General features: G+C 36.3%; 1 protein-coding gene across 7 annotated transcripts in view; it reads right to left on the reverse strand.

Annotated features, from left to right (window-relative positions):
* Window positions 1-12,552, reverse strand: part of FRY (FRY microtubule binding protein) — a 514,411-nt gene that overhangs the window by 292,704 nt on the left and 209,155 nt on the right. For 2 of the 7 annotated variants that reach the window (XM_051986494.1, XM_051986493.1), the window contains exon 1: window positions 385-1,525. The exons of the other annotated variants lie outside the window; for them this stretch is intronic. In XM_051986494.1, the coding sequence (XP_051842454.1) occupies window positions 385-454 (70 nt within the window). In that variant the 5' untranslated portion in view covers window positions 455-1,525. Of the gene's footprint in view, window positions 1-384; window positions 1,526-12,552 lie in introns of those variants that run through there. 7 annotated transcript variants of the gene reach the window in all.

Genomic DNA, 12,552 nt, shown 5'->3' on the forward strand with positions numbered 1-12,552 from the left:
GTCTGAAAGCAAGTCTAACTTGAAAATTTGATCAAGCAAAATCTAGTGTAATCCCATTACAGCCTTTGCACTTAATGAAAGCTATTTAAATCTCTGACATCTTGATTTTATTTTTTTACAACAGATGTAAGGAGGAAGGGGGAGAGAGAGAGAGAGAGAGAGAGAGAGAGAGAGAGAGAGAGAGAGAGAGAAGAGAGAGAGAGAGAGAGAGAGAGAGAGAGAGAGAGAGAGAGAGAGAGAGAGAGAGAAGAAGAAGAAATAAAAACTTCCGGGGTTTGCAATCACAGTATCCAAACCTAATTCGGGATTTTATTATCTGAGTTACCCACATTATTGAGCAAACATTACACAGTATGAAAAAGAGATCAGTTTTCTACTACTCACTATTGCTCCAGGATTTCAGTAAATATTTGATACTGATTTCAAAGAAGCCTGAATCCTGCTGGCTAGCCATGTCTGCAGCATACAAAGACGCTTCTATGATTCTGAGCAGCTGAAGTGGCAGGTACTGTGTATGGAGATGTGACTGTCACCAGTTAGTGATGTAAACTAGAGGTCAGGAGAGGAAACGAAGACTCTGCAGATCTGCTTCTTCCCTCCTTGGCAGGTAGTCCTCATTAAAAAAAAAACACTAAGAAAAGGCTAAAAAAGCAGGCGATGGTTGGTCTCTGCTCCTCCTTCAGCTCCTGGACTTAGTTTTATTAGGTTTCTGTTTCTCCCTGCAGCCCCTCAAAAGCTGCTGTTGTTTGCATTGCTGGGCTGCCACGGCCCCAAAAGCCTGCTGCCTGTCCACATGCTCCGTTTAAGACAGGTACAGCCCCCAGAGTAGCTGCTATCTGCACAGTGAGCAATGTTCTCAAGGAAGGGGGTGGGGGTGGGCAGAAGAGAGGAGGGGAGGACTCGAGCTAGCTAGGCTTCTCCCAGGATGCAGCCTCCCCCCTGTCCAAACTGCTTTCCTTTAAGAGGCTGGGAGGTTGAGTGACCCAGCTCCAAGCACCTCCTTCCTTCTCCTGCTCACAGTATCAACTTGAAGCCTCCCTGAGAAACGTCTCCTCCCTCTCTGCAGCTGGCGGAATTTCCCAGGTTCCGTAGGTCTCTCTCTCTCCCTCCGCTTCAGAAGATCCTCTCCTGCACATCGCATGCATCCTCTGGTCAGCTACTTCCCTCTCAGCCTGTTTCCAGGCACCACATGCTGAATTATACACAACTGCATCACTCTGCGGTAAAGCAGAAGCTGCGCCCGTGGATCTGGTTGCAGTGACGTTTATAAAAGCCCCATCCATCCGTCAGCCTAGATGCTGGAGGATAGGTCGGGAGCATTTGCAGATCGGGAACAAGAAGACAATTTTTCCATGAGCTTTCTTTTTCTCTGTTTTTTTTTTTTTTTTTAAAACCCCTCCTCAACCACAACCAAATGTTCACTTTATGTTACTCTTTTTCCCCTTCCGCCCCGTCCTCCCTCCCTCCCTCCACGAAAAGTGATCATTGAGAGAAGCAGCCACACTAACTGCTTGGACACTGGATAAAGCGTTTTCTCTCTCTCTCTCTCTCTCTCTCTCTCTCTCTCTCTCTCTCTCTCTCTCTTTCTCTGTGTGTTTCTCTCTCTCTCTGTGTTTCTCTCTGTGTGTGTTTCTCTCTCTCTCTCTCTCTCTCTCTCTCTCTCTCTCTCTCTCTCTCTCTCTCTCTTCTTCTCCTTTCCTCTCTTTCATTTCACTGCATGTCACACTATAATGGATCTGACTCACAATCCTTTCATTTCTAATCATCCCAAAGCTCGTTTATTTATGGATTTATTTATTTATTTATGCTGATATTCGAGGGCAAGAAACAAGAGCATCAGTTTTCCTTGCCTTACAATAGCTTTTTGACTTCATGAATTCTTGCTCTCAGGTTTCCTGATTTCAGCTACTTCTGGTTCAAGTTATCATTTCACTTGCCCGAGGGATTAAAAAAAAAAGGGTATTGTGCTTTAATAATGACTGGCTACATTTGTGTAGACAGCATCTATCCTTCTCCCCCAACACCCAAAGTTGGATTTTCTATTTTGTCTTGTCCATATACTACCTCAGGTTTCATTAAAAAGCTTTCCAGTGAAAGAAATCAAAATGTTCTAAAAATGACAAGCATGATTTATTAAGATAGCAAAAACCAGGCAAATCCTTGTCTCCAGCAAATAAATATAAAAAATAAAGACCCAGAGGACATGAATTCATACTAGAAAGCAAGGAAAGGTAAAATACACAGTGTACTGTATAAAGCTATATCATTAACTAAGAAGCAGTGTGGATAGACACCTAGCCTTGGAACTCTGAACCTGACAGACTGGCTGTGTGACCTCTCAGTACCCAGAGAAACTATGCAAGATTCTGTTACAAATTGGTTACTGATATACATTGGTGAAGGAAGTTTCTACACCAAATGTTCCCAACACCAATAAAAGCACAAGTCAAGATCACATGTATATGTGTGTGTCTAATTTTACTCATCTATTTATTTTTTGCTCTAAATTTGTGCTTTCATTGACTTGGTAGACTAGGCATGAAAATTTTTCCCCAAAGCAGATCAGCACCATAACCTTTTATGGTCTTAGATAGTGACTTGATGCACTGAGCGATTAAATGACCTACCCAGGATGACACACCAGGGCTTAGCTGAGGTAAAACTTGAACTCAGGCCTTCTTAATTCTGTAGTAGATTTCCTATCCATTCTACCAGGGTGCCTTTCATACCTATGTACCAATAACACATATAACAATGTACATATGAAACACACTCACCATCACAAGGTTGGTTAAGTGTTGTGTTGTGGTTTTTTTTACTACAAGAAGCTCAGGAAATTAACTGCTGCGGATGGAAGGAGTGTCCATACCATTACAACACAGGAAATACAATGTGGTGGTGTTCAGTCATTTTTCAGTTATGTCTGAATCTTTGTGATCCCATTTGGGGTTTTCTAGAAAAAGATACTGGAGTGGTTTACCATTTCCTTCTCCAACTTATTTAACAAGCAAGGAAACTGAGACAAAAAGGGTTAATGACTTTTCCAGGACTATTCATCCAAATTTGAATTTAGGAAGGTCTTTTTGTGACTTCAGGGCTAGCTCTCTAAGTACTTCACCATACAACTACCCTAAATACAATGTAAACATCTATTAATTAGGGAAATTTTAGGGCTATGTCCTGAAATTCCCTTTATTTATGGAACAATTTTTATTACATTCTTCATTTTATACAAAGCACAAGTCTTGAAAAACAAAACACAAGTCCATCGATGTGTGTATGCACATTATTTTTTTCATTAAATCTGAAAGATCTGTAACTAGATTGACTTTTGTTTAACCTCAAATACTTCTTCAGAGGGCAGATTTATTTTTTCACTGGGCTTTGAATATGAGTTGTTTAGATGAAATGAGGACCTGAAGTTTTTGCATTGTAATACTTCATCTAAGAAAGGGAAGGAAAAATAGTCCAGGACATATGTTGAACTTAATGACTGATGGCTCAATAAGAGCTGGCTCAATAAGGACTTCCTCCTCTTCCTTCAGTTTTCAGTGTGAAGAAGGTTCATGTCTTAATATAAAGCTGCAGCTTAGAAAAATTGATGTTTTGCTTTATCTTCAAATAGATTTTTTAGATTCTATACAAAATTTCTAAAAGTCTACATCTTTTGAACATTAATGGTATATATCCTTATGGTAATATATAGATAGGAATGGGGAAAGGAATTTTGATTTCTGTGGCATGGGAAATACCCCAACTCTCACCCCGCCAGATCATGAAACTCCCTTTACCAATGCAGGTTGAAATCTTCTTTGCAATTTGGAGTCTTAAAAAGTTAATGAACACTGGTAGGAAAAGTGCCTTGGCCAGGATCTCAAAGCCAGTATACATCAAAGATGGGAATATACATATATGCATGTATATATGTGTGTGTGTGTGTACAGACACACACACATACATATGTATATGTATGTACAAATATATACTATGTATACAATATAAACGTATACTATTTGTAATATGTTCTACTACAGAGAGTGCAACTCTGCTGGACTGCCTACATTATTTCAATGACAAATATATGCTTGCCAAAAATACTATTTTATAGAGAACTCATGCAGGGCAAGTGCTTACATGGTGGTCAGAAAAAAGAGATATAAGGACACTTTCAAGGTCTCTCTTAAGAACTTGGAATTGATTGCACGACGTGGGAGACAATGGCACAGGGTTGCCCATTATGGCATATCTCAGAAGAGAAGGGATGTGCTGTATGAACAAAGCAGAACTGAAACAGTTCTAAAGAAATGAAAGATATGAAAATGTAGGGAATCATCCCAAATGTTCATATGCAGTATTTCAGCTTGACTTATGTTAGAGTCTTGGGAGTTCCTATTGATCTGATTAGCCACTAACTTGACTCTAACATAATGATGTAATTTTGACCTTCTTTGAGAAGAAAGGACAAAAGTCATATTTTATATATATATAATATATGTAATATATGTATATATATATATAACATGTCCATATAAATGTTATATATCCATATATAAATACTATGCATATACAAATATATGTGTAATATATACATATATTAGCATTATTTATGTATATATAAATATTGTATATGTATATGTATACACACACATATAAGCAAAATACTATTCCTTTGTTCAACCTTATAGAAGATCCTCTTGTTGGCTTTATGAAAAAAAGATTGCCTCATTTTAAAATTTTAACTGGATTCCATATGAATTACTAACTTGCTGAGAATGCTTCTGCAATTGCATTTGAAGAACTATAAAACTGTCATAAAAAAACCCAGAAAGCAAAAACTGAAAAACAATTTAGAAGAAACTTTGTTAATGGCCTTTTCTAGTCTTCTTTGTGAATATATCAATGCTACAGACCACAATTCTTTCTCTTGAAACCTGAATTCTTCTCCAGTGTATATATTTTTTTAACTTGGATGTCTTAGAAAAGGTGTTTGCTATGAAAGGATAGAAAAGGATTTTTAAAAGGGACTATAAATCAAAGACAATGATACCTGCTGTCAACCTGGATTCAACATTTAGACTTTTATCTTCAGTTTTAGTCATAAAAAAGTAGACTATAGAAGCACCTGGACTCAGGAGCAACTCAACAAGCCCAAGGATTGCTTAGTAATAAAACTGGACTCTATTTCATCTTGTAACTCCAGAAAAGTGATGCAAACTTTCTTGAAATAAACTACTTTTCCATCTGTTGCTACTTTTGTTCCTTTTTTGCTGAGGTCTTATTGAACATTTGATGAATGACCATTTTTGACACCTCCAAACACAATGGCAAGAGAAGAAGAACAATGGATTTGCATGAGGAAATGTGAGATACTATACACACTCCTAAGTCAGGTAATCAGGGTTAGTATTTTGAAAGCAATAACAAGAACAAGGGCCTTGTTTTAAACCAAAAGGAGAATACATTTCTTGTAACTGTCAAATAGGCTTCAATGAAACAAAAGGTTTACATTTAGCTCTAAAAAGAGAACCTGAAGCTTGCAAGGATTGAGAAGGGAAAAACTGGTAAAGGTCTATGGCATGGAAGTGATAGAAGTAGAGAGCAAAGAAGGCAACCAATATACTCCAGAGGTATAGGAAAAGGAAGTAATTTGTTTCCATGAACTCATGATCACAATCAAGAAAATGACCATGCTTGACAACCTTTAAAAAGATAAATTCAAGGTAGGGAAAGACTTTATAAGTAGAACAGCACTTTACTGACTTTTTACCCAAACTCTGCCCTGGAGCACAACTGAGTTCCAAGAGAATGTGAAAGAAACTGGCAAACTTGCAGGAATTAATTATATGTTAATCTGAACCTTCTTAAAGGAAAAATGAGGATGTATGATTTAAAGGTAAGGATGCAGGAGATTCTGGGCATGTGATGATTTGGGCCAGTACACAGATATGATTGGGAAAAAGTAAGGAAGTCGATATGAATTACAGACTGTTAAGAGGGTGAATAATGTACAATAGGGTCAGGTTGTAGAGGACTTCAAAATCTAAACAGTTTTATATTTTATCCTAAAGGCAATTAGAAGCCACTGGAGTTAACTGATTTGGAAAGTCACAGGATCAGATCTGCACTTAAGGGAAAATTACTTTGGTGGAAAAGTGGAGGATGGACTAGAGTGTTGAGAGACTTGAAACACTGAAAGAGGCTACTGCAATAATCCGGTTGAGAAGGGATGAGGGTTAAGATGGTAGCTGAGTGAAACAATAATATGAATCAAATGTTTGAGACATTGTAGTGGTAAAAATGTCAAAATCTGACAACTGATTAAATATTAGGAGTGAACGAGAGCCACATGTCAAGGATAAAGCTAAGCTTGTAAACCTGGAAGACTGCAAAGATAGTGATGTCTTTAACAGAAACACAGAAATCTGGAAAAGAAGAGGGAAAAGAGAATGAGTTCACTCTTGATCACATTAAGTTTGAGATGCCTCTGGGCATTCAGTTTGAAATGTATATTAGGTATTTGGTGATGAGGGACTGAAGCTCAGAAGAGAGATTATAGCTGAATACAGCTGAAAACACACACATATAATACACAGATATTTGCATAGATATCTGTGAATTCTATGCACAAAGATGATAATTAAACTCCATGGGAGCTGATGTGATTATTGTAAAAGGATAAAGGGAGAAAAGAAAAGGATCTAGAGCAGACCCTTGAGAAACACTAATAATTAGAAGATGTGATATGGATGAAGATCGAGAAAAGGAGGTTGAGACCAAGGTAGACAGGAGAACCAGGGAAGAATAGTGTCTTGAAAGCTTAGAGATGTCAGAGTATCTAAGAGGAGAGCATGGTTAACAATGTTTAAAAAAAGAAGAAGCATCTATTTGATTATTTCCATTTGGATTTATTTGTATTATCCTTTACCTTCCTATTTCATTTCCTATTTTGAAATGATTTGAAATGATTTAGACATGTGTCTTCCTTTTCTTTCCCACCACTATTTGTTTTAATCCAAGGCATCTCATCTGGACTATTACAATAGTTTCCTAATTGCTCCATTGTCTAGTCTCTTAAAAAATTCTACATTCAGCCACTACCACAATTTCAATCATGTCACTTTACTCTTCAAATGGTTATCTAGAACCTACCAAATAAAAATCCAAACTCCAAGGCCTGGCATTGAAAGTCCTTTACAATTTGGCAATAACTTAATTTGCCAGTCACTACTCCTTTACTGATGCCCTAAGTTCCAAACAAATTTAATGACTCTCCTTCTCAAACTTCTCCTGTGCTTTTTTGTCACTACATCTCTCCTTATTCCTCAGAATGGAGAGTTCTCTCTACTTTATATCTCTACTTGCCAAACTCCTATCAGCTCAAAAGGAACTTCCTTTGGTCTCTGATCTCTGAAGCAATTTGTTTGCTCCTCTTTGAGGAACCTTTTGTTACATGTAGGTAATACTTATGAGAAAATATTTTGACAATCATAATAAAGTCTCAAATAAACAAAAATATACTAAATAATATATAAAATATAAACTATAGTTGGATGAAGGAAATTTTTACTCCTTTGCATATAAATCTTAATGTAATAATAATATATTAATTGCTTCTGAACTTTTTTCTTCTGGGTAGATTTTGTTGCTGTTATTTTAATGTAATTATAGTCGACATATATGCTATGTTGATATTGCTTAATTGTTCTGCAAGATCTTATGACTTTACACATTTATTCTATTTTATTCTTTATATGTCAAAATAACATTTTACATCATTTTTGCATATATGCTTTGAGAGGCAGCATGGTTTAATGGAAAAAAGAGCTGGACGTGGAGTCAGAAAGATTTTAATTATATGAACTTGGTCAAATCATGTAACCTCTCAATGCCCCATGTGACTCTCTAATACTATAAGTTGGACCACAAGTTGCTGAGCTACATTCATAGGGGCAATTCTTATTGGAGAGCATAAATCACCTGGGGAAGGACTTTCCTATTTGATAAGAATTGATTCAATGATTGATTGATTGAGCAATGAAACATTGACCAGATCAATGAATAATTGATTCAATGTTATAGTATTTTATAGTATAAAATATAATATAAACTATTCATATAAATAATATATAACATAAAATAAATATAAAAATATAATATAGGAGAAACCTGAAAAGTCTTTTGCTCCAGTCCTAGACTGATTCTTTTGAGAAGGCAAACTACCCTTCTTTTGCCTTAGTTTTCACTTATCCTTTAATTGCTGAATGGGCATAGCCTCAGACAAACTAAGACCTGGGAAAGACCTTAGCTTAAAAAGCTCAAGGTCTTCCATTACATCCCGGGCCGTGGCCAGTTGTCCTGATCTATATCTTGTCACTGGACCACAAATGATTCTGGAGGAGAGAGGGAGGCTGATGATTTTGCATAGCCCTGTATCACCTAAATCCAATTTTCTTGCAAGTCAAGACTTCACCCTCCTGATGACATTGGTCCTCTTCAAGAATGAAGGATGAACCACAAACAACAATTTTATAGATGAGGAAACCGAGGCCTAAAAAGGTTAGGTCAGTTACCTCAGATCAATACAAATAGTAAATCTGAGAACTAGGATTTAATGTAATGTAGGTCCAGTGATTCAATGGTTTTGTATGATTTCTAACCTGACTATTGAAATGGACAAATGGCTCTCCTTTCCACCTCAGGCCAGCAGAAGAAAGTTTGCTCAGCCAGATTGGAGGACTTCTTTTGCATTTCAAAGGGCCAGCTCAACAATGCCTTTAAGGGTATCTGTTCCGGGAGGGTGGTGCTGAGAGGGTGGTACCGAGAGGGTGGTACCCCAAAACCCTCTATGTTAAAACATCTGCCCAGGTGAGACTCTCCTCTTATCCTGTAAACCCCCCTATCTTCCTGTTGTAAAATGTGAATCACAGATTAAAATGTAACAAGCCGAACCAAAAAAAAATGTTTATAAGGCTGTCTTTAGTTCTATGAGGCACGGTATTTGATTAGAACTCCGTCCTGAGCTCAGTACCAAATAAATTCTAAATTTTCCTCATTGCGGCTGTCTTGAATTTTATTGCCTGGGCTATTTCACTATAAGATTCCATCTGTGTAGAACATGGCATCTTCTTCGTTTCCTGACAAAAAAAGTTTGTGTATACATGTGTGTAATAGTGTTTGCACAATTCATGTAGAGCAGAGTTGGGGAATATCCAGCTTATGGACCACATAAGGCCCAAGAAATCATTTGCTAAGGCAAAGAGCTGAAAGCTATGTACAACAACCTTCCACAGCTTTAAGCTGATCATTTTGTATGGCCCAAGAATGATATTACAATTGTCCAAATGGCCCTTGGCAGAAAAAAAGGTTCCCCACTCCTGCTGTAGAGGATATACACAAGGATTGTGTAGTATTTTCTATCTGTGGAGGTATTTAAAGACTTGGGAAACAAGGGAATCTTTTATTGTAGGGGAAGGAGGCTTGATACATACTTGACTAGGAGATTCATATTTGATCATTTAGTTGGAGAATAATTATGAATATTATATCAATAATGTTCTAGGACACGGCTTAATAAGAAGGCTTTCCAAACTACATCAAATAGAGAAAGGATTGATTTAGAAAGATAGCAGCCAAGATGAGTGATGACAAAGCATATTGGTGAGGGGTGGATTTAGTAGGGTTTGTTATTGTTGCTGTAGAATCAGGGGTATGTTAGAAAGAACTTAGAGAACAATGTGTCCAGATAAATCAAAAACTGCTTTTTTGATCTATTTTAAAAACACAATGTGTGCTGCTCTGGTCCATTATGAGAAATATATAGAAAAAAAAATAGCACCAGATATCATTTATTTCAGGAGAATTCAGAAATGAAACATAGGAATCCGAGCATTTCTTCCTCCCCTCCCCCTTCTCCTTTCTTTCCACTTTCCAAAAAAGTCAACTCACAAGCAATCATATTTATGAAAACAGATTCCTGAGAGCTTTAGAAATGTTTTCATGACAAATGTTTGCAAATACAAATAATTTATTGCTCCACATACTTTTTTCTTATATGTTTTGGTTCAAATGCAGATGCTTCCAACCACTAGAACTAGGTATTTCTGCTGATCTCAGAGATTATCTGAATGCAAAGGCCAGGGGCAAATTCTGACTAGTACAAGCTGGATATGAGGTGGGAGGGTGGGGAGAATAAGGAGAATCCATTTTAAAGTTACAATTATGGTCCTGGAGACAAGAAGTCTCAGGTCAAAGACATATTTTTTGATATATCTGGTTGTATGAGACATGCAGCAGAAAAGTTCCATTCACTGATCTTACCACTAGGGTTATCCCCCAGAGGAGTTTAAAAAAAGAAAGGCTTTGATTCCAACAGACTTGTGCTAGAGAGAGCCATCTGCATCCAAGAAAGAGGATGGTATGGATCACAACATAGTATTTTCACCTTTTTTTGTTGTTGTTTGTTTGCTTTTTTGTTTTCTTCTCATTTCCCCCTCCCCCCTTTTTGATCTGTTTTTCTTGTGCAGCATGATAATTGTAGAACTATGTATAGAAGAATTATATATGTTTAACACATATTGGATTACTTGCTGTTTAGGGGAGGGAGCGGGGTAAGGGAGGGAGAAAATTTGGAACACAAGGTTTTGCAAGGACGAATGTTGAAAATTATCTTTGCATGTATTTTGAAAATAAGAACCTATTGTTAAAAAAAAAAAGAAAGGCTTCATATACAGAGCAGGTTCTGGGGAACAGTGGAACAAATTGTGATATATGGATACAGTGGAATATTACTGTACCTTACGAAATGATTAATATGAAGAATTCCAGAAAGTTATAAGACAACATAAAGTGATGAAGCATGAAGTAATAGAAAATGAAATTAGGAAAATAAGGATCACAATAATGTGAATTAAGAGATTATTAAAAGGAAGCAAAGCACTGAGTAATGATGATTAATATATGTATACCAGAGAACACATCTCCCTTTTCCCAATAGAAAAGTGGAGGACTAGGGATACAGAATAGTACATACATTTCCAGACAAGGTTGCTATGACCATTGATTTTATTTGTTTTCTCTATGTCACAAGATAGTATTTAGTGTGGGGGAAGGTACAGAGTGAAATATTTTATCAGTAAAAATGTATTAAGCACCTATTTAATAGGCCAAGTGCTATGCTAAGTACTTGTTGTTTGATTGTTTTTCAGTGGTGTCTGACCCTTTGAGACTCTATTTGAAGTTTTCTTACTAAAAATATTAAAGTGTTTTGCCATTTCCTTCTCCAGCTCATTTACAGATGAGTAACTGAGGCAAATAGTATTAAATGATTAGCTAATAAATGTCTGAGACCAGATCTGAATTTAAGAAGATGATCTTGACCCCAGGCCCAGCAATCTATTCACTGAGATATTTAGCTGTCAATTCTAAGCACAATGGATGAAAAAGAGGGGCAAAAAGTAATCCCTGTTTTCAAGGAGATTATAATCTAATGGGAAAGACAACAAGTAAAAAATATGTACAAATCATATACAAGATTAATAGGAAATAAATAGGAAAGGAAGGCAGTAGAATTAAAAAGGGTGGGAAAGGCTTCCTGTGGGAGATGAGGTTTTAGTTAGAATTTTAAAAAAAGGCAAAGAAGGCAGTATTGAGAAATAACAGTAATATTAAAATAAAAGACAATAATATAACTTTTATTTATTTTAAAATTATATTTAAATTCCAGCATTATATTTTATTTTATTTTTAAAATCAATTTTCAGTATTTGTAAAATATGACCACTGTATGGCACAGATATTAATTACAAGAAACTGTAATATAATGCTATAATATTCTTACACCATCACCAAAAAAATAAAATCTAAGTCTAAATTTGCAACTCCACATGATACTGAATTATATTCTGATTAAGGACTGCATAAACCTCAGGAGCTTAGAATACAACATAGGTAGATATATGGCCACGGGCACAGTCAATTAAATAAACATTTACAAACTGCCATCTCTAGCAGAGTATTGTGCTAGGCACCGGATAAGTGGGAAGCTCAGCAAAGCTGCATTAATTTGACTAAATAGTAAAATCTTTATCTAAATTCAAGTTAGGGTGGGGTTCACTGAAATTATATTAAAAGCAAACATATAATGTTTTAGGTTTGCAAAGAACCATATAGATTACATAGATATATGTATATATATACATATATTACATCACATATATACATTTCCTCCTTATAACAACTAGGTAAAGTAGATGCTATCATTATTTTTGTTTTACAAATAAAATTACTGAGGTTGAGAAAGGTTCAGTGATTTTCCACAGGGACATGGCCAATAAATGTCAGAATTTTTTCTCACTCCAATTTCAGTGCTCTTTCCAAGTAGGCTGCCTCTCTACCCAGCACTCAAGTAATAATTCCATATGTAAAAGTAAATTGCCCTGGGCTTGAGGGACTCACAATTTTTTCCCTTTAACATGTCCACATAATTTAGGTAGATATTGAAATATAAATTTCTATAACTAGTAAGGTTGGCGAGAGAAGACACTTCTCAGAGCT

The sequence above is a fragment of the Antechinus flavipes genome, chromosome 3 (genome assembly GCF_016432865.1).
Source record: "Antechinus flavipes isolate AdamAnt ecotype Samford, QLD, Australia chromosome 3, AdamAnt_v2, whole genome shotgun sequence".
NCBI lineage: Eukaryota > Metazoa > Chordata > Mammalia > Dasyuromorphia > Dasyuridae > Antechinus > Antechinus flavipes.